Source organism: Bombina bombina, chromosome 6 (genome assembly GCF_027579735.1).
Source record: "Bombina bombina isolate aBomBom1 chromosome 6, aBomBom1.pri, whole genome shotgun sequence".
Taxonomy (NCBI): Eukaryota; Metazoa; Chordata; class Amphibia; order Anura; family Bombinatoridae; genus Bombina; species Bombina bombina.
The window spans coordinates 215078144-215105587 of NC_069504.1; the positions used below are offsets into that span (position 1 = coordinate 215078144).

The 27444-nt window shown below is 39.7% G+C and overlaps 1 protein-coding gene across 1 annotated transcript in view; it reads right to left on the bottom strand.

Moving 5' to 3' along the window:
- TWF1 (twinfilin actin binding protein 1) overlaps positions 1-27444 on the bottom strand; it is a 95901-nt gene that overhangs the window by 49474 nt on the left and 18983 nt on the right. Inside the window, exons 2-4 of the mRNA XM_053716736.1 lie at positions 24743-24820; positions 19943-20121; positions 11119-11214 (exon numbers count right to left, since the gene is read on the bottom strand). Coding sequence (XP_053572711.1) covers positions 11119-11214; positions 19943-20121; positions 24743-24820 — 353 coding nt within the window. The remainder of the gene's footprint in view (positions 1-11118; positions 11215-19942; positions 20122-24742; positions 24821-27444) is intronic.

Genomic DNA, 27444 nt, shown 5'->3' on the forward strand with positions numbered 1-27444 from the left:
CTGCACTGCAAACTCACCTTAATAAACTTAATACATTGTATAACTCATTCTGCCGCTTTGTGCTACAATGTAACTACAGGACCCACCATTGTGACATGCTAAAAGAACTAAACTGGCTGTCACTGGATGCACCCTCCATCTTTCCTGCCTTGTGTTTAAGAGTTTTTCTGGGAAGCTCCCACCCTACCTGAGCAGAATGCTCTCCCCGGCTATTCCCACCTCCTATAACCTCCGATCCAATAACAGCACATTATTTAGCTTGCCTCAATACAAAAAGAAAGCAGCTCGATCCTCCTTTTCCTACAGAGCGCCACAATTATGGAATGACCTCCCTCACACTTTCAAAACTTCCCCAAGCCTTATATCCTTTAAGAGATCCCTCTCTACGGAATGCACCTGTCATGGTTGATTAAATATTTCCTACCTGTTCTATGTTAAATTTTTGCATATATTATGTATTATTATTGTTTTTGTATTTTATTGTACCCTATTGTATCAATGCAATGTTTTGTGGTCCCAGGACATATTTGAAAACGAGAGAAATCTCAATGTATCCTTCCTGGAAAAATATTTTATAAATAAATACATTTTTTAACTTATTTTTGTAATAAAGTTGTTTTTATCAAAATTCGGATGACACACTTCATATATATTGTCCAAAAAATTAGTGCTGCGGAATCTGTTGGCGCTCTACAAATACCGATAATAATAATAAAAATGACTTTAGTTTATGTTTCTGAACATTTGAGTGCTAAAAGTGAATTATATTCAGCCAAGTTGCTGATTTAACATAAAAGTACTACATTTTAATACACAGCACCATAAAGCACTAAAGCAGGATGTTTAAATTGATTCAAAATATGATAATATAAACATATAAAATAGGTAGCTCATAAAGAGATGTATGTATATGTAGTGCCATTGGTGCCTTCATATCTATACTATAATCGCGTTTGTAACGCGTCCGTCAGTGTCGCCAGTTGCGCGCACATCCTCAAAGGAATGTTGGCTGTGCGAGGCAGCCAAAAGAATGTTGGCTGCACATGCAGTCAAAAGAATCCACCTGCATCCTGGTGGATTCCGAAAATGGCAGGGTGGTAAAAGAATCCACCAGGATGCAGCGTAGGCAAACCGGAAGCCTTAAAAAAATTTAAAAAAAAAAACACGCAACTGCCCGCACGAAATAACGAAAATACACGTAACTAACCGCCAGCACGAAGTATAACAAAAAACCTAACCTCCCGCACAAAGTATTAACAAACACCGAAACCGCCAACCCCCACATCGCAAAATAATAAAGTAATTAACCTCTAATCCGCAAATGACAATAAAAATATTAAACCCTTAACCGCCAATCCCCCACATCGCAATAAACCTAATTAACCTATTAAACCCTAAACCGACAAACCCCCACATCGCAATAAATCTAATTAACCTATTAATCCCTAAACCGCCAACCCCCCACAACGCAAATAACTAATTACTAAGCCCCCTAACCTAACACCCCCTAAATTAACCCCAATACCAAGTTACACTTAAATAAAACTTAACATTAAATTACAAAAACATAATCTAAAATTACAAAAAATAAAAAACGCTAAAATTACAGAAAAAAATAAACAAAATTATCAAAAAAATAAAATAAATAAAACCTAATCCCTATGAAAATAAAAAAGCCTCCCCCCAAATAAAAACACCCCTAAACTAAACTACCAATAGCCCTTAAAAGGGCCTTTTGTAGAGCATTGTCATGCCGTCCGGCCGCCTCTTCGTCCGTTGCCATGGACGCTGCGGTGAGCTTTGAGTGCCGGCGATGACGTCATTGCCGTGCGCCTCTCTTCCTGATGCCGGTTCGGATTCCTCCTGTGGCACAAATCCTGCGGCTATGTAAGTACCTAACTTACATTCACCTGTGCCCAAGTATAGGTGTTGCTTTTTGTGCTCCTTGGTGCTGTGTTACTTTATGCTGGATTGCCATACTGTTATTGAACTCTGCCTGCCTGACCACACTGCTTGCTTAACACCTGAACTGCTGGATTGCCATACTGTTATTGAACTCTGCCTGTCTGACCACTCAGCTTGCTTAACCCCTGAACTGCTAGATTGCCATACTGTTATTGAACTCTGCCTGTCTGAACACACTGCTTGCTTAACCCCTGAACTGCTGGATTGCCATACTGTTATTGAACTCTGTTTGTCTGACCATTCTATTGGTTTACCCCTGAACTGCTACACTGCTGGATTTCTTTCCTGTTGTCCAGGTCAGCCCGTCTTGACCATTCTCTGCCTTCTACAGTGAGTACTGCTTACCTCATTTCACTAACTTACTCTTCTCTGGGATATTTCCTATGATACCACTTTATGCAGGGATAAGAAGACTACTGGTAAAGTTTGGTCTGATAGAGAGATATCCTATGAGCATTACAGGCATTGCCCTAAGTTAAACAGCTCTTTTACATTTAAAAATTACTAAATCCTCCCTAACAGTAAAAGAAAACCCACCACCAAAACCCCCAAAATAAAAAAACTAACACTAAAAGCCTAAACTACCCATTGCCCCTAAAGGGGCATTTGTATGGGGATTGCCCTTAAAAGGACATTCAGCTCTTTTACTGCCCTTAAAAGAGCAATCAGCTATTTTCCAGCTCATTAAATCCCTAATCTAAAAAAATCCTAACACTAAGCCCCAAATAGATACTCACCGTTCCTGAAGTCAGATGGAGAAGGTCTTCTTCCAGGCGGCTCCATTATCTTCTATCTTCACCCGGAGCGAAGGAGGCGCAGAGCGGAGGTATAGAGCTGGCTTCCCCGATGCGTGGATCCTCGGCGTGGTCCTTGGCAGCGTGGAGGTTCCACTTCATGCGATCGTCCGTCGCACACTGAAGATTAAATGCAAGATACCCCATATTTATTGGGGTACCTTGCATTCCTAGTGGCTGACATTTTGAAATCAGCCAATAGGATGAGAGCTACTGAAATCTTATTGGCTGAAATAAAAACAGCCAATAGGATTTCAGTAGCTCTAATTCTATTGGCTGATTTCAAAATTTCAGCCAATAAGAATGCAAGGTATCCCAAATTGATTGCGGTACCTTGCATTCAATCTTCAGTGTCCAACGGACATCGGATGAAGAGGATCCTCCATGCCGCCGAGGTATCTCGCCTCCGTTGGGGCCCGCTGCGGAGGATCCACGCATCGGGGAAGACAGCTCAGAGCTGCCTTCGTTCCGGATGAAGATAGAAGATGATGGAGCCCCTTGGAAGAAGACCTTCTCCGCCGGACTTCAGGAACGGTAAATACCAATTTGGGGCTTAGTCTTTGGCTTTTTTTTTAGATTAGTGTTTTTTTGGGCTGGAAAAGAGCAGATTGCAATGCCCATACAAATGCCCCTTTAGGAGCAATGAGTAGTTTAGTTTTTTTTTAGTGTTAGGTTTTTTTTTATTTTGGGGGGGTTTTACTGTTAGGGAGAAATTGGTAATTTTTGTAAGTAAAAGAGCTATTTAAAGGCCCTTTTAAGGGCTATTGGTAGTTTAGTATTAGATTGGGGGGTTATTTGGGGGGGATTTTTTATTTTTATAGGGGTATTAGTTTAGGTTTACATTTTTTGGATAGCTTTGTTTATTTTTTTTTCTGTACTTTTACTTTTTTATTTTTTGTAACTTTAGCTTGGGGGGTTGTATTTTTTAAACATAGACTGCCCTCCTGGCAGGCTTATCACCTAGTTTTAGTATATCTTAAGGATCTGAAACACTGTGAAAGTTTAATAGCCCTACTTTTCTAACCACCTCTGTTAGGATAGTATCCAGATAAGAGACCAATGAAATCTCAGATCTAATATTTTCTAGAGGCAAGACAAAGGCCTAGATAATGAATCTAAACTGTAAAAAGATTAAAATGGAGAGCCAAATAATTTAAAACAGAGGTGCTCCACAGTGAACTTAAAGGGACAGTATACACTCATTTTCATATAACTGCATGTAATAGACACTACTATAAAGAATAAGATGCACAGATACTGATATAAAAATTCAGTATAAAAATGTTTAAAAACAGAATTTATGCTTACCTGATAAATTACTTTCTCTTGTGATGTATCGAGTCCACGGATTCATCCTTTACTTGTGGGATATTCTCCTTCCCAACAGGAAGTGGCAAAGAGAGCACACAGCAGAGCTGTCCATATAGCTCCCCCTCTAGCTCCACCCCCCAGTCATTCGACCGAAGGTTAGGAAGAAAAAGGAGAAACCATAGGGTGCAGTGGTGACTGTAGTTTAAACAAAAACACTACCTGACTTAATAGCCAGGGCGGGCCGTGGACTCGATACATCACAAGAGAAAGTAATTTATCAGGTAAGCATAAATTTTGTTTTCTCTTGTAAGATGTATTGAGTCCACGGATTCATCCTTTACTTGTGGGATACCAATACCAAAGCTTTAGGACACGGATGAAGGGAGGGAACAAGACAGGTACCTTAAACGGAAGGCACCACTGCTTGTAAAACCTTTCTCCCAAAAATAGCCTCCGAAGAAGCAAAAGTATCAAATTTGGAAAATTTGGAAAAAGTATGCAGCGAAGACCAAGTCGCTGCCTTACAAATCTGTTCAACAGAAGCCTCATTTTTAAAAGCCCATGTGGAAGCCACTGCTCTGGTAGAATGAGCAGTAATTGTTTCGGGAGGCTGCTGGCCAGCAGTCTCATAGGCCAAACGGATGATGCTTTTCAGCCAAAAGGAAAGAGAGGTAGCAGTCGCCTTCTAACCTCTCCTCTTACCAGAATAGATAACAAACAATGAAGTTGTTTGTCTGAAATCCTTGGTTGCTTGTAAATAGAACTTTAAAGCACGAACCACATCAAGATTGTGTAATAGACGTTCCTTCTTCGAAGAAGGATTAGGACACAGAGAAGGAACAACAATTTCCTGGTTAATATTCTTATTAGACACAACCTTAGGAAGAAAACCGGGTTTGGTACGCAAAACTACCTTATCTGCATGGAAAACCAGGTAAGGTGAATCACACTGTAAAGCAGATAACTCTGAAACTCTTCGAGCAGAAGCGATAGCTACCAAAAACAAAACTTTCCAAGATAAAAGCTTAATATCTATGGAATGTAAAGGTTCAAACGGAACCCCTTGCAGAACTGAAAGAACTAAATTCAGACTCCATGGCGGAGCCACAGGTCTATAAACAGGCTTGATTCTGACTAAAGCCTGACTAAATGTTTGAACGTCTGGTACCTCTGCCAGACGTTTGTGGAAAAGAATAGATAAAGCAGATATCTGTCCTTTTAAGGAACTAGCTGATAATCCTTTCTCCAATCCTTCTTGGAGAAAAGACAATATCCTGGGAATCCTAATCTTACTCCATGAGTAACCTTTGGATTCACACCAAAAAAGATATTTTCGCCAAATCTTATGGTAGATTTTCCTGGTGACAGGCTTTCTAGCCTGAATCAGGGTATCAATAACCGACTCAGAGAAACCACGCTTTGATAAAATTAGGCGTTCAATCTCCAAGCAGTCAGACGCAGAGAAATTAGATTTAGATGCTTGAAAGGACCTTGTATTAGAAGGTCCTGCCTCACTGGTAGCGTCCATGGTGGGACAGATGACATGTCCACTAGGTCTGCATACCAGGTCCTGCGTGGCCACGCAGGCGCTATCAGAACCACCGAAGCCCTCTCCTGCTTGATTCTGGCAACCAGACGAGGGAGGAGAGGAAACGGTGGAAAAACATAGGCCAGATTGAAGGACCAAGGCGCTGCTAGAGCATCTATCAGCACCGCCTGGGGATCCCGGGACCTGGACCCGTAAAGAGGAAGTTTGGTGTTCTGACGGGACGCCATCAGATCCAATTCTGGAGTGCCCCATAGCTGAGTCAGCTGGGCAAATACCTCCGGGTGGAGTTCCCACTCCCCCGGGTGAAAAGTCTGACGACAGTTGTCTACTCCTGGGATGTGAATTGCTGAGAGATGGCAGGAGTGATCCTCCGCCCACCTGATTATTTTGGTTACCTCCGTCATTGCTAGGGAACTCCTTGTTCCCCCTTGATGATTGACGTAAGCTACAGTCGTGATGTTGTCCGACTGAAATCTGATGAATTTGGCCGCAGCTAGCTGAGGCCATGCCTGAAGTGCGTTGAATATCGCCCTCAGTTCCAGAATGTTTATCGGAAGAAGAGCTTCTTCCCGAGACCATAAACCCTGAGCTTTCAGGGAGTCCAAGACTGCACCCAAGCCCAACAGACTGGCGTCGGTCGTTACGATGATCCACTCTGGTCTGCGGAAACACATTCCCTGAGACAGGTGATCCTGAGACAACCACCAGAGAAGAGAATCTCTGTTCCCCTGGTCCAGCTGTATTTGAGGAGACAAATCTGCATAATCCCCATTCCACTGTTTGAGCATGCGTAGTTGCAGTGGTCTGAGGTGTATCCGTGCAAAAGGGACTATGTCCATTGCCGCTACCATTAATCCGATTGTCTCCATGCACTGAGCTACAGATGGCTGAGGAATGGAATGAAGGACTCGGCAAGTGGTGAAGAGTTTTAACTTTCTGACCTCCGTCAGATATATTTTCATATTTACCGAGTCTATCAGAGTTCCTAGGAAGGAAACTCTTGTGAGGGGGGAGAGAGAACTCTTTTTGATGTTCACCTTCCACCCGTGAGACCTCAGAAATGCCAATACGATTTCCGTGTGAGACTTGGCTCTTTGGAAAGTCGACGCCTGAATTAAGATGTCGTCTAGATAAGGTGCCACTGCTATGCCCCGCGGTCTTAGAACCGCCAGGAGGGACCCTAGCATCTTTGTGAAAATTCTGGGAGCAGTGGCCAACCCAAAAGGAAGAGCCACAAACTGGTAATGCTTGTCCAGAAAGGCGAACCTGAGGAACTGGTGATGATCTTTGTGGATAGGAATGTGCAGATACGCATCCTTTAAATCCACGGTGGTCATATATTGACCCTCCTGAAACATTGGTAAGATTGTCCGAATGGTCTCCATCTTGAATGATGGGACTCTGAGGAATTTGTTTAGAATTTTGAGATCCAGGATTGGTCTGAAAGTTCCTTCTTTCTTTGGAACCACAAACAGGTTTGAGTAAAAACCCAGCCCTTGTTCCGCAACTGAACTGGGTGGATCACTCCCATTGTATGTAGGTCTTCTACACAGCGTAAGAACGCCTCTTTCTTTGTCTGGTCTGAAGACAAACGAGAAATGTGGAACCTTCCCCTTGGAGGGGAGTCCTTGAATTCTAGAAGATATCCCTGGGATACAATCTCTAAGGCCCAGGGATCGTGTACATCTCTTGCCCAGGCCTGAGCGAAGAGAGAGAGTCTGCCCCCTACTAGATCCGGTCCCGGATCTGGGGCTACCCCATCATGCTGTCTTGGAGGCAGCTGCAGGCTTCTTGGCCTGTTTATCCTTGTTCCAGCCCTGGTAAGGTTTCCAGGCTGCCCTGGGTTGTGCAGCGTTACCCTCTTGCTTTGCAGCAGGGGAGGATGAAGCGAGACCGCTCCTGAAATTCCGAAAAGAACGAAAATTATTTTGTTTGTTCTTTGTCTTGAAGGACTTGTCCTGGGGGAGAGCATGGCCTTTTCCCCCAGTGATTTCTGAAATAATCTCTTTCAATTCAGGCCCGAAGAGGGTCTTTCCTTTGAAAGGGATGTTCAATAGTTTTTTGACGACACATCTGCCGACCAGGACTTTAGCCATAGCGCCCTGCGCGCTAAAATGGCGAAACCTGAATTCTTTGCCGCTAACTTAGCTAGTTGGAAAGCGGCATCTGAGATAAAAGAATTAGCCAGCTTAAGAGCCTTAATTCTGTCCATAATGTCCTCATATGAGATCTTCCAGCGCCTCGAACGAGAAAGCAGCTGCAGTGGTTACAGGAACAATGCACGCAATAGGTTGGAGAAGAAAACCTTGTTGAACAAAAATTTTCTTAGGTAAACCCTCTAATTTTTTATCCATAGGGTCTTTAAAAGCACAACTGTCTTCAATTGGTATAGTTGTGCGTTTAGCAAGTGAAGAAACAGCCCCCTCCACCTTAGGGACCGTCTGCCACGAGTCCCGCATGGGGTTAGATATGGGGAACATTTTCTTAAAAACAGGAGGGGGAACGAAGGGAATACCTGGTCTATCCCACTCCCTAGTAACGATATCCGCAATCCTCTTAGGGACCGGAAACACATCAGTGTAAACAGGAACTTCTAGGTACTTGTCCATTTTACACAATTTCTCTGGAACCACCATAGGGTCGCAGTCATCCAGAGTAACTAATACCTCCCTGAGCAATAAGCGGAGGTGTTCTAGTTTAAATTTAAAAGCCAACGTATCTGAATCTGTCTGAGGAGAAACCTTTCCTGAATCGGAAATTTCTCCCTCAGACAGCACATCCCTCGCCCCCACTTCAGAGTGTTGTGAGGGTATATCGGATACGGCTACTAAAGCGTCAGAATGCTCATTATCTGTTCTTAAAATCGAGCTATCACGCTTTGCAGGTAACACCGGCAGTTTAGATAAGAACACCGAGAGGGTATTATCCATAACTGCCGCCAAGTCTTGCAAGGTAAAAGAGTTAGACGCACTAGAGGTGCTAGGCGTCACTTGAGCGGGCGTAACTGGTTGTGACACTTGGGGAGAGGTTGACAGGCTAACCTCGTTACCTTCTGTCTGAGAATCTTCTTGGGCCACATTTTTAAGTGCAACAATATGTTCTTTAAAGTGTATAGACATATCAGTACAAGTGGGACACATTCTGAGAGGGGGTTCCACCATGGCTTCTAAACACATTGAACAAGGATTTTCCTTGGTGTCAGACATGTTTAACAGACTAGTAGTAATACAAACAGGCTTGGAAATCACTTTAATGAAGTAAAAACACACTTTGAAAAAAACGTTACTGTGCCTTTAAGAGATAAAAAAGGCACACAATTTTGCAAAACAGTGAAAAAATGCAGCAAACTTTTCGAAATTTTTACAGTATGTACCTAAAGCATTAGTAAGATTGCACCACTAGCAATATAAAACGATTAACCCCTTAATGCCCAAACCGGATCGACAGAAGCCAAAAAAAACGGTTAAAGAAACTTCAGCACCTTGCCACAGCTCTGCTGTGGCCCTACCTGCCCTTGGGAACCAGATTTATGGGGAAAAAGCTTCTTATCTTATAGGCCCTCAAACTGCAGCAGGACCCTCCATGTGAACCAGCCTGAACTTCTAGTCAAATTAACTGCGCATCTGAGGCGCGAAATTAGGCCCCTCCCACCTCACTCCGGTGCTTGTGAGGCCTAAAGAAACACTCCCAAGTGTTTTAGTAATAGCCATGTGGGTAATAACCCCTGAAAGAAACCCAAAGGAACCTTCAAAGTGTCTCAAAAAACGATATTTTCAATAAAAACCGTTTGCCCTGAAGTAGTGTCAACCAGCATAAACTAGCCCTGTGATGTAAGCTTGAAATTCCATACTTAGTCTCTGAATACAGCTTACCCTTCCCTCATGGGGATATTAACAGTCTTTTCTAGCATTATCACAGTCTTGTCTAGAAATAAATGACTGAACATACCTTATTGCAGCCTAACCTGCAAACCGTTCCCCCAACTGAAGTTCTCTTGTACTCCTCAGTCCTGTGTGGGAACAGCAGTGGATTTTAGTTACAACCTGCTAAAATCATCTTCCTCCCTGCAGAAATCTTCATCTACTTTCTGCTAGAGAGTAAATAGTACACACCGGTACCATTTAAAATAACAAACTCTTGCTTGTAGAAAATAAAAACTACAATTCTAACACCACATTCACTTTACCCTTCCGATTGCTTAGAGCCGGCAAAGAGAATGACTGGGGGGTGGAGCTAGAGGGGGAGCTATATGGACAACTCTGCTGTGTGCTCTCTTTGCCACTTCCTGTTGGGAATGAGAATATCCCACAAGTAAAGGATGAATCCGTGGACTCGATACATCTTACAAGAGAAAACTTACTTAGAACCTCTTAGTTTAGCTCTGTTGAAAAGGTAGCTGGAAAACCCACTGCAAGTGGTAAATAAGACACTCCCCCCCTCTTCTTTTGCATATGAAAAGACCCTTTACACAAACAGGAGCAAGCTGGAGAAGGTAGCTGACGGTATTCACATAAAACTTTGGGGCTTGGTTAGGAGTCTGAAAATCAGAGCAATGTTATTTAAAAATAAGCAAAACTATACATTTTTAAAAAAAACAAAAAAAACTTTATGGGCTATATAAATAGATCATCTACAAAACATTTATGCAAAGAAAAAATGAGTGTATAATGTCCCTTTAAAAGATATAACGTGAAAATACAGTAGTTTGAAATATGATCATATATGATGTACATGAACTGACCTAGTTCCAGGGCAAGGATGGCCGGATGAAAGGACATAGGTGAGATTATCTAAAATTCACTGTAATTCTCCCATAGTAAGATAAGGTAAACATTGCTTTGAGCGAATCCTATGAAAGCTCTTCTATTACTAAAGGATCTTTTTATATATTCTTGTGTGAGCATAAAGCTTTAAAAAAAACTGGGCCATAAGTTTTAAATTAAGTCAAATACTTGCTTCAAGACCAAAACTGGATGAAAATGGTATTTTTTTCTTTAGAAAAACAAAAGTCAGTAATAAAACAAAAAGATCTTTTGATGAAATAACTAGTCAGATAACTCATAGATCCAGAAACTCTTTCACAAGAAAATGGGTAGGTCAGTACCAAAGCTGAGCCATATGAAGAATAGGAAAGGAAGAAAACTTCAGCCTAGGGCTGATGAAGTACAGTCTGTAAGACATTCCTACCAGATTCTGGAACACATTTAACAGTTTATAGGGAGAAACACTGGCAATAAATATACAGGTACTCACGTTGGATTGTATTGAAGGTTTAACTGACACTGCAATAGTGTTAGGAGGAAGAGTAGAGTATCAGTTGGGATAATATGATTGTTCCTTTGTTCCTCAATGATACCTGCTATATAGGTACCTGTTTTCTCTGTAACAGTCAATTTGTGGCCATGTTTTATATGCATCTCTGCTGACACAAAGCTTTCTGTTTTTTAAAACTGCATTTTAGAACCATCTCCAAGATTTTGTGCAACCCTACAAACTTACCTTAGTGGTTCCAAAAAGTTCCTCTTTTATATGTCCTCCTCCAAATTCTTTTTTTACAGTTGCTCTTGTTGCAGCATACAACATCTTTTGACGTACCTGAAGTATTTAAAAAAGAGCACTTAATTATGTTTCCAGTAAACATAGGATCACAAAGATCTTAATACTCATAAAACAATTATGTAAAGTAGTATCCCAACGCCAGTCCTCAGGACGTTTAACCGGCCAGATATTCATTATATCTTAATTAGAGCACAGGTGAAATATTCAGTTGATGTGTGAACTGATTAATTTGCCTGTACTCTAGTTAAAAGAGTTTACCCCCAAATTTTCTCCCTTTTAATTTGTTCCCAATTATCCATTTTTCCTGCTGGTGTTTATTAAATTGTTTACAAAGTAGCTAGTTTACCCTTATTTCAGCTTTTGAAATAGCTGATTTAGCCTGTGGTGTCCCCACCTATACTGAAAGTTTCTATACTTAAGTCCAGGCTATTGGCAGGCTATGTAAACACAGCCAGCAAAAGAAATTACACTCCCAGTGGGGTGTAGGAGAGATAATGAATACAATGATAATTTTCCATTGTTCTCTCTAAATATTGGCCTTTGGTTTACAAACAGATATAAGATAAGGAAGTGTGTGCACACAAAGTGATAACATAATGAAATCTAATTTTACCTGCAAGCTCAACCCATTTCAATATGCTGTGGTTTCAAAGTGCAAAACCAGCAATTTCATATACACAAACCTGAAATAGCAATTTCTCATACATTCAATTCTCTGCAGCTGGTATAACTGGAAACACATTAAGGAAAATTTTTTTTACAGTTTACTGTCCCTTTAAGATATAATTAATATATGACCTAATAAGGGTCCTGAGGATTAGGTTTGGAAAACACAGATGTAGAGGTTACCTGTTGCCCTCTGAATGCACACTCCTGGCCTATCTATAGGCCAGATTACAAGTGGCCCACTAAATAACTAACTGTGCTCAAAATAAAATGTTACCCTGAACAGACAAGCGAACGTATTACAACGTATTGAAAGTAAAAAGTTAGCGCGAGAGCAGACTTTGGATATCGCAACCATGTTAACTTTTTCTATCTATGGACTTCATTGGGGCACATAGTTAAAAAAAAACAAAAAAAAAAACTAATACTTATCACTTGTGCGCTTACCCTACACTGCATAAGACCAACAGCGCTAAAGCGGAAGATACTTATGAATACTTTACATTCCAATGTTCTTCACATAAAATAAACTGTTTCAACTTGTAACATGCGCGTTCGTTAGTGCGGTCACAATATAGATTATAAAGTCCTGCGCTAACATTAGCGTGCTACTTGTAATATAGCTTATATTTGATAGAGCAGAATTTTACATGATCATGTGTTCAGGAGACAATGGAAAGCACCAAATGCAGCCTTTGTTTTGATGCTTACTGATTAAGAAACAAAGACTTCATAAATCACAGACAATTTAACACGCTCCAGCAGTTAAAATAAAGTATTAAAATTAAAAAAATTAAAACAAAAAGTCTCTAAGTCAAGGCTATACTCATTGTATGTATAATCAAAATAGACACAGGAAGACTAAAATTAGCAATAGGTAATAAAGGACCTCTTAAGCCTACTAGTTAATCCATTTGCCATCAGGTGTAAATTGAGAGGTACCAAATAGACACATGGACAGTATTTTCTTTCATTTACTGTTTATTTTTATTATCATCAGGTATTTGTAGAGCGCCATCAGATTCTGCAGCGCTATAAACATAGGCCGTATACAAGTTAACATTATAGGGATCAAATGGGTAGAGGGCCCTCCCGAGAGTTGGCTCTTATGAAGGTGATCTACAAACAGCTGGGCTCATATTGCTTACATCCTAGGAGCAGAGCTTTTTTTTCACTTTCTGCAATAAGATTTTTTAGTGCAAATTTTTCTGCAGGTCATTTTGAAATTAAGTTTTAAATTAGGCAGTTACACTAGAGCACCGACTAAATTACAGTGTGTTGTAGAATACAGCATTTTTTACGGTTTATAAAATATTGAAGCAGTTGAAAAATGTATTGCAAATTAGTTGCAGAGAAAAAAATACATTTTAAGTTTTTAAAATGTCTCTTAAATAAATATGTTTTCTTGCGGTTTGTCTAACATCATATAATTATAAGGTAAAATATATAGTAATAAAAAAGGTGCATTGCTAACAAGAACATCTTGTATTCAGTAGTCACAGCTTTGCAGGCCAGGAAAGACTAGATGGTGGGGTTGAAAAATCATAATCAATACCCTGCCCCATATTTGACTGTTCTTTTCAAACAACATGTCACTCTGGCTGCATTGTATTAAGGAAAACTTGCACACTGCAGCCAGAGTACAGCTCTGTTTGAAAAGAACAGCCTGATGTTGAACAGCACAGCAAAGTTAAAGCACTAACAGTTCCTGCATGTGTCCTATTCTTTCTGCAGACATGCTGCATTTTCTGCGATTACATCTCATATCACAGAATGTTCCGACTTGGGGGCTTACATGCTAAGGGGTTTAAGGGGATAGCAATGGAGTTAGGAAGGTTAGTGTAGGTTGTATGCATCCCTGAATAGTAGAGTCTTTAGGGAGCACTTGAAGCTTTCAAAACTATGTGAGAGTCTTGTGGAGCGAGGCAGAGAGTTTCATAAAATGGGAGCCAGTCTGGAGAAGTCTTGTAAATAGGAATGTGAGGATATAACAAGAGGAGAGGAGAGTAGGAGATCGTTAACAGAGCAAAGGGGATGGAAGGGAGATTATCTTGAGAAAAGGTCTATTATGTAGAGGGAAGCAGTGCAGTTGAGGGCTTTGAATGTCAGAGTGAGAATTTTGTGTTTAATCCTAGAGGCAAGAGGAAGCCAGTGAAGGGATTGGCAGAGAGATGCAGCAGATGAAGAGCGATGTGTAAGGAAGATGAGCCTAGCAGAGGCATTCATTATGGATTGTAAAGGAGCTAGGCGGCAGCTAGGGAGACCAGAGAGGATGGAGTTGCAGTAATCGAGGAGGGAAATGATGGGAGAGTGGATTAAAATCTTAGTTGTGTCTTGTGTAAGGAAATGTCTATTTTTAGAGATGTTTTTAAAGGTGGAAGCGGCAGGCTTTAGTCAAGGACTGAATGTAAGGAGTGAAAGATCTGAGTCAAGTGTGACCCCATGTAAGGGTGGAGTTATAGTTGCAGATTCATCAGGGCAGGAAAAAGAGGGGATGGAAGAGAGTAGAGGGTCGAGAGAGCTAGTGAGCTGTTGCGGATCTAATGACTTGATGCTTCTGTGAAGTTTGGTGTGAGGGGTAGAAGGAGGGCGAATTGTAGGGAGGAATGTGATGTTACAAGTGAGGAGATGATGGTCAGAAAGAGGAAAAGGGGAGTTCGTGAAGTTTGAGAAAGTACATCGGTAGCTGAAAATCAGATCAAGGGAGTGACCATGTTTTTGTGTGGGAGAGTCAGTCCATTGTGACAGGCCGAAAGAGGAAGTGAGTTGCAGAAGTTGTTTTGCAAAGGAGGCAGTGGGATTGTCAACAGGGAGGTTGAAGTCGCCAAGAATGAGGGCAAGGGTATCTGTGGAAAGGAAATAAGGTAGCCAGGCGGCAAAGTGATCTAGAAATAGAGTTAAGAAGCCAAGGGGGCGGTATATTACTGCAACGCGTATACAGAGGGGAGAGAATAAGCGAACCATGTGTGTTTTGAATAAAGAAAATGTGAGGGCAGAGAAGGGCTGTATTTGTTGAAAGGTGCAACAAGAGGAAAGTAAAATGTCTAGACCTAGGGGTGTGGCTGAAGTGGAGACTCCCATGTGACAGTGCAGCAGCGGAAGCTGTGTCTGAAGGAGACAGCCAGGTTTCTGTGAGAGCCAGAAGATTGAGAGAGAGTGGAAGATAAAGAGGTCATGGATAGTGAGCTTGTTGCAAACAGAGCGAGAGTTCCAGAGTGCACAAGTGAAGGGGGTGGTGGCTTTAGATGCAAGATGAATTAGATTAATGTTACCAGAGTTTTGTTTTTGATGTCTATTGAAATGCACACATGGGTATGCAAATCCAGGAAGTTGTGGGGGACCAGGATTAGGGGAGATATCACCAGCAGCTAGTATGAGCAAGAGGGAGAGTTTGCTTTCTATGTGTTTTAATTGCATCTTCCTTGTGCAATAAAATTATAAATCTTTTCTTTTTTATTCTCCTCTGTTCAATAATCAAATGTACAAAAAGTTAAATTAGGGAAAAGCACAAATCTCTTCAACGAGATAAACAAATCTGCAATTTAATACATTGTACAGAAATAAAGTAGGGCTGATGTGAGTAATCTTAACAGTGTTGTAAGCAATAACTCGGAAACATACATATTCATATATACTGTATATCAGACAGACTGAAAAAGCCCCCAGTCCTCCAGTCTATACTATTACTAGTTTAGATCTGAAAATATGCAAACATCAGGATTTAATTGGTGCCACTCAGTCATTTCAATAGTACCACATAGTCAAACAAAGCGGGGGGGGGGGGGGGGGGGGGACACAAACAACAACAAAACAAAAAAACTCTTATCTAGGCACCACTTTCCAGGTTTAAATTTTTATACCTTTAAAAACAAATTTTATATATTCTAAATATCAGAGAAACTCATTACATCTGCCTTAACATCTTTATGTCAAAGATTTTATACAATAAGGGTTCTGAATCGAACAATTCCCTGTCTAGAGACAACCATCTATTGAAACTTGCTTTTGTAACATGGTGTTCCTTAAACATCAGATTCCTGTAGGAGATTAGAATATCCCACAAAAGTAGAACAATTCCTTTTTTCAGATCCTCAGAGAGTTCTTTGCCATGAGGTGCCATGTTAAACTTCCAGTGACCAGTATGAGAGAGTGTGAGAGCGATAACACCAAATTTAACACACCTGCTCCCCATTTACACCTGAGACCTTTTAACACTAACGAATCACATGACACCGGGGAGGGAAAATGGCTAATTGTACTCACTTTTGTTGCCAACGGTTTAGAAATTAATGGCTGTGTGTTGAGTTATTTTGAGGGCACAGCAAATTTACACTGTTATACAGGCTGTACACTCACTACTTTACATTGTAGCAAAAGTGTCATTTCTTCAGTGTTGTCACATGAAAATATATAATAAAATATTTACAAAACTGTGAGGGATGTACTCACTTTTCTGGTATACAGTACTGTAAAAACAAAATTTATGCTTTACCTGATAAGGTAATCATAAATTTAGTTTTTCTTTCCTAAGATATGGTGAGAGTCCACGGCTTGAGTAATTGTTGGGAACCAATACCCAAGCTAGAGAACACGGATAAATAGGGAGGGACAAGACAGGCAGTCCTAAACAGAAGGTACCACTGCTTGAAGAACCTTTCTTCCCAAAAGAAGCCTCAACCAAGGCAGAAATATAAAATATGTAAATTTTGGAAAAAAAGTATGTAGAGAAGACCGAGTTGCAGCCAACTTATTGTCTATGGAATGCAACGGCCTTAAACTGAGCCAGCTGTAAAACTTTAAGAACAAGGTTAAGGCTCCAAGGAGGAACAACAGACTTAAAGTGAATGTCAATGTTGATGCTAAAGAGCCCGGTTTATAAAAATTTGATTACAAACAGGGGCACTTTAATTCATCAAAATTTACATTTCACTCCTGTTGTGAAAAAAAACGTACCTTTTAAACTTGACAGCATCTCCAGCTTCCTCCACCCGTCGCAAAGCCTCTTCCTGGGTCTAAAATGAGGAATCCGGCTTCCTCCAATCACAACGTTGAATCAGACACCGATTCCGCCGGGGGGAAGCCGTGATTGGAGGATGACCTATCCATCATTTCTGATGTCAGAAATGGCTTGCAACGACCGGAGGAAGCTGGAGCTGCTGTCAAGATTAAAAGGGAAGAATTTTTTCACAGCACGAGTGAAATGTAAATTTTGATGAATTAAAGTGCCCCTGTTTTTAATCAAATTTTTAAAAAATCGGGCACTTTAGCATCAAAATTGACATTCACTTTAAAGACAGGCCTGATTTTGACAAAGGCCTGACAAAAAGATTGCACGTCTGGCACATCTGCCAAACGTTTATGTAGTAAAACAGATAAAGCAGAAATCTGACCCTTCGGGGTACTGACTGATAATCCCTTTTCCAGGCCTTCCTGAACAAAAGATAACATTCTAGGAATTCTAATTCTACTCCAAGAGTAGCCCTTGGATTCACACCAATAAAGATATTTACGCCATATCTTATGGTAAATCTTTCTTATAACAGGTTTGCGAGCCTGAATCATGGCCTCAATGACCGACTCAGAAAAACCACGCTTAGAACGAATTAAGCGTTTAATCTCCAAGCAGTCAGCTTGAGAGAAACGAGATTTAGATGAAGGAAGGGACCCTGAATCAGGAGGTCCTTCCTCAGAGGTAGTCTCCAAGGTGGGAGGGATGACATCTCCACTATGTCTGCAAACCAGATACTGCGAGGACACGCAGGGGCTATTAGAATCACCAACGCCCTCTCCTATTTGATACGAGCAATGAGTAATGGAAGGAGAGCAAACGGAGGAAACAGGTATGCCAACCTGAAAACCCAAGGAACCGCCAGAACATCAATCAGAATGGCCTGCGGATCTCTTGACTTTGAACCGTACCTTGGAAGCTTGGTGTTCCGACGGGACGCCATCAGATCTAACTCCAGCAACCCCCATTGGAGGACTTAGCTGGAAAACACCTCCGGATGGAGTTCCCATTCCCCGGGATGAAAAGTCTGTCTGCTCAGAAAATCCGCTTCTTAGTTGTCTACTCCTGGAATGTGGATGGCAAATAGACAGCAATTGTGGGTCTCTGCCCACTGAAGAATCTGAGTAACTTACTTTATGGCTAAGGAACTCCGAGTTCCTCCCTGGTGATTGATGTAAGCCACAGAGGTTATGTTGTCTAACTGGAACATGATAAATTGGGCTGAGGACAACTGAGGCCAAGCCAATAAAGCATTGTAAATCACCCTCAACTCCAAGATGTTGATGGGAAGAGCAGACTCCTCCCGAGTCCAAAGGCCCTGAGCTTTTAACGAGTTCCAGACTGCTCCCCATGCCAGCAGGCTGGCATCCGTGGTCACGATCATCCAGGAAGTTCTCCGAAAGCATGTACCCTAAGACAGATGTTCCTGAGAAATCCACTACGGGAGAGAGTCCCTTGATGACTGATCTAACTCTATTCTCTGAGATAGATCCGCATGGTCGCCATTCCATTGTCTGAGCATGCACAACTGAAGAGCTCTCAAATGGAATCGAGCAAAAGGCATAATGTCCATGGAAGCCACCATCAGACCGATTACCTCCATACATTGAGTCACTAAAGGTTCAGCAGTAGCCTGAAGAGAGAGGCAAGAGGAAATTATTTTGTTTTTCCTGACCTCTGTCAGAAAAATCTTCATCAATTGAGAATCTATTATGGTCCCTAAGAACACTACTCTTCTAGCAGGGGAAAGGGAGCTTTTTTCCAGATTCACATTCCATCCGTGGGAACGAAGAAGAGACAACAATATCTCCGTGTAAGATTTTGCTAGTTGAAAAGATGGCACCTGAACCAATATGTCGTCCAGGTAGGGTGCCACAGCAATTCCACGAGAATGGATCACTGCCAAAAGAGCCCCCAGAACCTTTGAAAAAATTCTGGGAGCAGTGACTAGACCAAATGGAAGGACCACACACTGGAGACGTTTGTCCAGAAAGGCAAATCTCAGGAATCTGTGATGGTCCCTGTGAATAGGAACATGAAGATATGCATCCTTTAGGTCTATGGTTATCATGAACTGACCCTCTTGTACTATAGGAAGAATGGAGCGTAGTGTCTCCATCTTGAAGGATAGAACTTTGAGAAACTTGTTTAGAAACTTCAAGTCTAGAATGAGACGGAAAGTTCCCTCTTTTTTGGGAATCACAAATAGGTTGGAGTAGAACCCGAGACCCTGTTCCTGCACTGGAACAGAACTATCACTCCCAGGGAGCAAAGATGTTGTATACATTTCAAGAACGCCTCTCTCTTTATCTGATGAGATGAAATCTGCCTCTGGGAGAAAAAGTATTCAATTCCAATTTGTAACCCAATTTGTAACCCTGGGATACTATGTCCACAGCCCAGGGATCTGGGACATCTCATATCCAGGCTTGAGAGAACTGAGAAAGTCTGCCCTCCACCTGATCCGAGCCCGGATCAGGGGCAATGCCCTTCATGCTGATTTGGAATTAGCTGCAGGTTTCTTTGATTGTTTCCCCTTGTTCCAAGACTGATTGCGTTTCCAAAAAGACTTTGTTTGTTCCTGTATGGAAGAAGGGGAAGCCTTTCCTCTAAAGTTACGAAAGGAACGAAAATTCCTCTGACGTCCTTTAGGCCTATTCTTTTTATCTTGAGGTAGAAAAGACCCTTCTCCACCCGTAATATCAAAGATCATTTTTGCCAAACCGGGTCCAAACAAGGTTTTGCCCTTGTAAGGAAATCGCCAGAAGCTTGACTTTAGAGGGAACGTCCGCAGACAAGGATTTCAACCAGAACGCCCTGCGGGCTAGGACAGCAAAACTTAGCAGTTTAACTGTGGTGCTCTTTGCCTGCTCCTGCTGGCCAGGAGTGATATTCCCAACAGTAATTACTCAAGCCGTGGACTCACCATATCTTAGGAAAGACACATTTTTAATGCTTTTTTTTTTTCGGATAGCTTAGCTGTTAAAGCATTTTTAAATTTCCATAAACATAAAAAAGATTGTCTTGCATGTCGAATTTGAAGGCATAATATTTTTATACAGATTATCCATTTGTGTATAAAACACTTACATGAGAGTAGTCAGGAGACCAAGCTATGAAGATCCATTCACAGCCCTGTGCATTCTGGGAATCTAATCGATACAAAATATAGCATGGCTGCTTGTCTTCCAGTAAAGGTAGAATGAATGAGTCATAGTCTTGCTCCCAGGAACCCGCATGCTTTGCACGATTGCTGACAGTCAGTTGCTCTAAACCACAAAGAATACAATAATAGATTAAACAAGCTACTATACAACAGATTTTATACACACGGTAGCATACTTGTTATTTCAGCCAAGTAAATTGTGAATAAATACATAAAACATTTGTAAATAACTAGAATAATGTGTGCGTCACAAATGAAAGAACTACCTGTGCAGCTAAACAAGTTGTGGGATTAGATTATTAGTGTTTAAAGCAGTTCTGTAGTTTACACTTTACATTTCTGGCTTATAAAAACAGCCTCTTGTAGAGTATTGCTGGCACGTTACACCAAAGTATCAGCTTGGGAGAATTAAAATAGAGACTGGCAGAACTGCCAGATAAAGCTTTCCAAATGGATTTGCTCCACAGCTTCATATAAAACAATTAGCCAGCAATAAGCTAGTGTCAGGGTAACATTAAATAAACTACATATGTGTCACATAATTGAATAATTCCATTGAGCTAATATCTAACTGATATAAATTGAATTGGTTTCACTATGACCCCTGCCCCCCTCACTGCTAACTTGGGACAAGTGAGAACAAAGGGAAAACATTTGGTTCAATCAGTGAAGGCAGTTCATTTCAAAGATAGTTTCATGATATGGCTCTCTCAAGTTTGATTTCCTGATCTTTCCTCTATGTAATAAAAGTCATCAGATAAATGACCCCATATGGAGATCACAGTCGCACTGTCTATAATAAACCTTTGAAACCAAAGCTCTACAGTAAAAGTAAACATTACACTTGAATGCTAATCATTCCTTGAATCTTACCTACAATACACTTCTCCCAAACACTGAAAATGCAAATCTTGATTTTTCAAAGAGAAGTTAGAAATTCATCTATATGAACTGTATAATTCTCAAAGATTAAATTGATACTCAGACTGTATACATATCTATATATGGATCTGGGAAATGCAAAGATTTGTAATAGATTAAATAACAATTGTAATAATCCCATTCTAAAATATACAACATATTTTTGTTTTTCTATCTTCCAGACATCTAAGGGACAGATTGGGCTCCAGATGGGGCTAATAGATGCTGATATAGGATTGCCTGCATGGTGTAACCTACGTCATATCATATGGTTATGCACTAAATATTTATTTATTTATATATATATATATATATATATATATTATTATTTTTTATTTTTTTCTAAAATATTATAGGATTGAAGTATGCTCATGTTTAGTCTCTATAGATACACGATAAGTCATATTAGATGGGACAGATGTGTGACCAGACAGGTTTCTTAATATCAGGAAATAATACAATAATACAATTAAAAGATACATAGTAAACTGTACAAACTGTAGCAATATTTGATAGCAAAACTATTTTTCTGGTTGTCTGCTGCCATTTGGTGGTTTGTGCAAGAATTGCAACCAAGGGGTGTCTGATAGTCATGTATTCCCAGTAACCTATCACAGACAAGCACCGTGGGGCATATCCCAAAAAGGTTCACTAATGATTAGAATAAAAAGGGATTAGGTATATCACGTGATATAACCTCATGCAAGGAAAAAGAAGGGGTCTTTTCTGCTGAATTTTGACTGACAAACTGTTGCCTTGGAATCCAGTCTCTATAAAACAAATCTGGGCCTAACTTTCATCTATATTGCAAAAATACCTCTCTTAATTTATGAAGTGAACTGGACTTATTTGAAAAGAACTGAACTTCAATTTGGTGTATCTGGTAACATAAAAGTATGAAACAACCTTTTATACATTTAAATCAAAGGTATTTTGTTGCTACAGTTAAATTGCAGTTGGTAATTCAAAGAACATATTTGGTGTTTTAAGCTATATCCATAGTCCTGTGTAGTTTTAACTAGTCACAAATGTTAAATAATTTTACTTGCTAGATAAAGGTCTTTTGTATTTTATATCTCTAAGTGAGGCTTATTATTGTAAGTAAACCTCTTTGGTGTGCAATAAGTTATTTGCAGGTTATTTCAGGTCAGACATATTGGCATATACATTGGCGGTTTGCATTAATAATCTATACAACCTCTGGTATTTTATTGTGGAATTTTAATGCGATTCATTGTGAGTAAAGTTAATTTTAAAGGTATATATTTTATGATCTTTGTAAAGAATATTATAACAGCATAAGCATGTATAATTTGATTCATTCATAATCTGGTCTCTACATAAATATATTGCAATGTGTATATAAATTTTAACTAATCTAAAGAATTTAGGAATAAATATTAATTTCAATTGTTTCATATATACATTTTAATTGGGAATTATTTTAAAGAATAATAATAAATAAATTGTATTATAACCCTGGTATATACTGACACTAGTATACATCATTAATTGCAACTTTTTTCCACGTAATTTACATTAACATTTTATTTAAGGGACAGTATACTCTGGCAAGCAGCAGATAAGGGTGCATTGTATTTAAAGCAGTTCCAGAAACACCATCTTTAACCCCACATTGGGAGGTTGACTTGTTTTTCTTTAACATATCTTTTCTATAGCAATTACTTTAAAGGGACAGAAACCCCCAGCATATTCTTTCATGATTCAGATTGAGCATGTCATTTTAAACAACTTTCAAATGTTCTTCCATTATATAATTTGATTCATTCTCTTGGTATCCTTTTTTGATAAGCATACATAGGTAGGCTCAGGAGCAGCAATGCTAGCTGTTGATTAGTGGCTGCACTTGTAAACCTCTTGTCGTTAGCTCACCAAATGTGTTCAGTTAGCTCCTAGTAGTACATTGCTGCTCCTTCAACAAAGAATACAAATAAAATGAAGCAAATTTGATGATAGGAGTAAATTGGAAAGTTGTTTAAAATTGTATGCTCTGGCTACACCATAAAAGAAAATGTTTGCGTATTATGTCCCTTTAAATTTCAGTATAGGTGGATGTATCAGCAGGAAAAACAGCTATTTTAAATTAGAAAATAAAAGGTAAAGGAGCTATTTGTAAACAATATAATACACTGGAGCAGGTTAAAAAGACAATAGGGAACATTAAATTGAAGTAAAATTTACATCAGCAAGCCCCTTTAAGCTTACAAGTACACATGGGATATCCTGATACCTAGTGGAACTGAACATTTCATTATTTTTTAGATAAGGAACAAAGAACATTTTCTATGTCACTAGGTATTGTAAAGATTATAAAACTCACTTCTTCTGTTTGATGGCAGACTGTCAATTATCTTGTCTGCTCTTTTTACTTAAACTACTAGATACACAAGCCTAAACACAGAGGTGAAGGCAGGAACCAGACAAATAACTGGGTTTAAAGGGATATTAAACAGGGATCCTTTTGTAGAAACAAATCTGTTAAATAAAAGTAAACATAAAAATAAACCAATTGTGTAAAAACTTACTGGTTTTATTGCAAACTTAGCAGTGTAGCCCCTGCCCCCAGTGGATCATTTTTAAAACCTTAGTTTTATTCTGTCACTTCCGAGCGAGAGCAAATCTGACTTCAAATTATCTAGTCTATTACTTTATAATAAACCAGCCTAGAAGTTTTATGACCTCATGCTAGAGACCCCCACCTCCTTGTAGCGCTGAGACGGGAAATAATGGACACTACACAAAAGTAGTGTATATTAAAAAAAAAAAAAGGTATAATCCAAATAAATAGATAAATAATACATATTGTAATTAGTTTAATTAAAAAGACAGTCAACACCAGAATTTTTGTTGTTTTAAAAGATAGATAATCCCTTAATTACTAATTCCCCAGTTTTGCATAACCAACACAGTTATAATTATACATGTTTTACCTCTGTAATTACCTTGCATCTAAGCCTCAGCAGACTGCCCCCTTATTTCAGTTCTTTTGACAGACTTGCATTTTAGCCAATCAGAGCTGTCTCCATGGTAAATTCACGAGCATGAGCTCAATGTTATCTATATGAAACACATGAACTAATGCCCTCTAGTGGTGAAAAACTATCAAAATGCATTTAGATTAGAGGCAGCCTTCAAGGTCTAAGAAATTAGCATATGAACCTACTAGGTTTAGCTTTCAACTAAGAATACCAAGAGAACAAAGCAAAATTGGTGATAAAAGTAAATTGGAACGTTGTTTAAAATTACATGCCCTATCTGAATCATGAACGTTTTTTTCGGACTTGACTGTCCCTTTAAGTATAAGCCACTGCTTAGTGCTTTTTTTATTACAACAATGAAACAGACTGTTTAACATCCCTTTTATTATGTGTTACCTTTTTAAACCAGGAATAATTTTAGTAGCTTTTGTATGAACAGTTTTGAGCTTATTTATGGCTAGTGGGATAAGCACCTCACTTTTGCTATTGTTAAAGTCATATTTTTTTTCTTAGTTGTGTTTAAAAGTAAGAATTTTATTAAATAGACAGTTTACCCTATTTGCCCCCTTAAATTTGCTACCAATTATTTTACCAGTTGGTGTGTATTAAATTGTTTACAAATGTGATAGAAATGTGTTGATTTGTAATGCTCCTCTCATGCTATCTGTACAACCAAGTATTTATCTAGGGCTATGATAGTGTCCACAAAAGCATGTCTAAGGAGTCAGAAGTGTTTTTATTATAAGTTTAACAGTGATCTCTTTCAAAAAGAGAGAACAAATATATAGAGAGATATATACAAACCATCTTCAATATCCAGTTTCAGCATCCGGTACTTTCCATTTCTGGCTTGAGCAAAAGTATCTCTGACTTCGTCACTAGCTGTGAATGAGAAGAAAATTATTAAATGCTACATGTATATGCCCTACATAACACAGAATACTTGATAAATAATGTGCATGGACAAATTGCTCAAACCTAAAAGGACATTAAACAGTTTCAGATTGCAACATAAAATGTTTAATGATACGTAGTAAAAAAATATTCTCCACTTTTCCTGTAATTTAAACTTTGAAAAATGGTTGTTTTTCTCAATTCCACTGAGTTTCTATAAAAAAATGGGTGCCTCTTTTGCACTCTCTTTCATTGTCTGTTTTACATCTGTCACTAATTGTCTTCAGCAGAAAGGACAGATAAGGGGAAAACCTTGGTTTCAACATGGGAGTACCCATTACATTATCCCCAACCTTAAAAGGGATAGGAAAGTCAAAATGAAGCCTGCAGGATTCAGATACAGCATGTCATTTTAAGACATTTTCTTGCTATTTTGTAGTTCTCACTACATATCCCACTAGCAATGTAACAAATTTGGCCAGAGACTAGGGCCTCTATTTATCAAGGTCTGGCGGATCTGATCCGACAGTGCGGATCAGGTCCACCAGACCTCGCTGAATACGGAGAGCAATACGCTCTCCGTATTCAGCATTGCACCAGCAGCTCACGAGAGGTAACCTTGCTGTATAAAAATCTTTTTAAGCAAACCCTCCAATTTTTTATCCATAGGATCTTTGAAAGCACAACTATCCTCAATAGGAATAGTAGTGCGCTTGTTTAGAGTAGAAACTGCCCCCTCGACCTTAGGGACTGTCTGCCATAAGTCCTTTCTGGGGTCGACCATAGGAAATAATTTCTTAAATATAGGAGGGGGAACAAAAGGTATGCCGGGCTTCTCCCACTCCTTATTCACTATGTCCGCCACACGCTTGGGTATAGGAAAAGCGTCGGGGTGCACCGGAACCTCTAGGAACTTGTCCATCTTGCATAATTTTTCTGGAATAACCAAGTTGTCACAATCATCCAGAGTAGATAACACCTCCTTAAGCAGTGTGCGGAGATGTTCTAATTTAAATTTAAATGTCACAACATCAGGTTCAGCCTGTTGAGAAATTTTTTCTGAATCTGAAATTTCCCCATCTGACAAAACCTCCCTCATGGCCCCTTCAGATTGGTGTGAGGGTATGACAGAACCATTATCATCAGCGCCCTCCTGCTCTTCAGTGTTTAAAACAGAGCAATCGCGCTTTCTCTGATATGCAGGCATTTTGGATAAAATATTTGCTATGGAGTTATCCATTACAGCCATCAATTGTTGCATGGTAATAAGCATTGGCGCGCTAGAAGTACTAGGGGCCTCCTGCGTGGGCAAAACTGGTATAGACACAGAAGGAGATGATGTAGAACCATGTCTACTCCCTTCATCTGATGAATCATCTTGGGCAACTTCATTATCTGTGACAGTATTGTCCTTACATTGTTTGGACGTTATGGCACAATTATCACACAATTTTGAAGGGGGAGACACATTGACTTTCATACATATAGAACATAGCTTATCTGAAGGCACAAACATGTTAAACAGGCTTAAACTTGTCAATAAAGCACAAAAACCGTTTTAAAACAAAACCGTTACTGTCTCTTTAAATTTTAAACAGAGCACACTTTATTACTGAATATGTGAAAAAATATGAAGGAATTGTACAAAATTTACCAAAATTTCACCACAGTGTCTTAAAGCATTAAAAGTATTGCACACCAATTTTTAAAGCTTTAACCCTTAAAATAACGAAACCGGAACCGGTTACAGATTTAACCCCTCTACAGTCCCAGCTACAGCCTTTGCTGCGACTTTACCAAACCCAGGGGGGAATACGATACCAAATGACGCCTTCTAGGAACTTTTCCAACCACTTTCAGGTCCTCACACATGCATCTGCATGTCTTGCTCTCAAAAACAACTGCGCAGTAATGGCGCGAAAATGAGGCTCAGCCTACAACTGGGAAGGCCCTTCCTGACTGGAAAAGGTGTCTAACATAGTGCCTGACGTTAAAAAACGTTCCCCAAGTTTATAAGTGTGAATTATCAGCATAAACATGTATAAAATGTCCAAATAAAGCAATCGATTTAGCCCATAAAAGTGTCTACCAGTTTTATATCCCATATTAAGCACTTTATTCTGTTTGAGACTAAGAAAATGGCTTACCGGTCCCCATGAGGGGAAATGACAGCCTTCCAGCATTACACAGTCTTGTTAGAAATATGGCTAGTCATACCTTAAGCAGAAAAGTCTGCTAACTGTTTCCCCCAACTGAAGTTACTTCATCTCAACAGTCCTATGTGGAAACAGCAAACGATTTTAGTTACTGTCTGCTAAAATCATCTTCCTCTCACAAACAGAAATCTTCATCTTTTTCTGTTTCAGAGTAAATAGTACATACCAGCACTATTTTAAAATAACAAACTCTTGATAGTAGAATAAAAAAAACTACAACTAAACACCACATACTCTTAACCATCTCCGTGGAGATGTTGCCTGTGCAACGGCAAAGAGAATGACTGGGGTGGGCGGAGCCTAGGAGGGACTGTGTGGCCAGCTTTGCTGGGACTCTTTGCCATTTCCTGTTGGGGAGGAGATATTCCCTCAAGTAAGGATGACGCCGTGGACCGG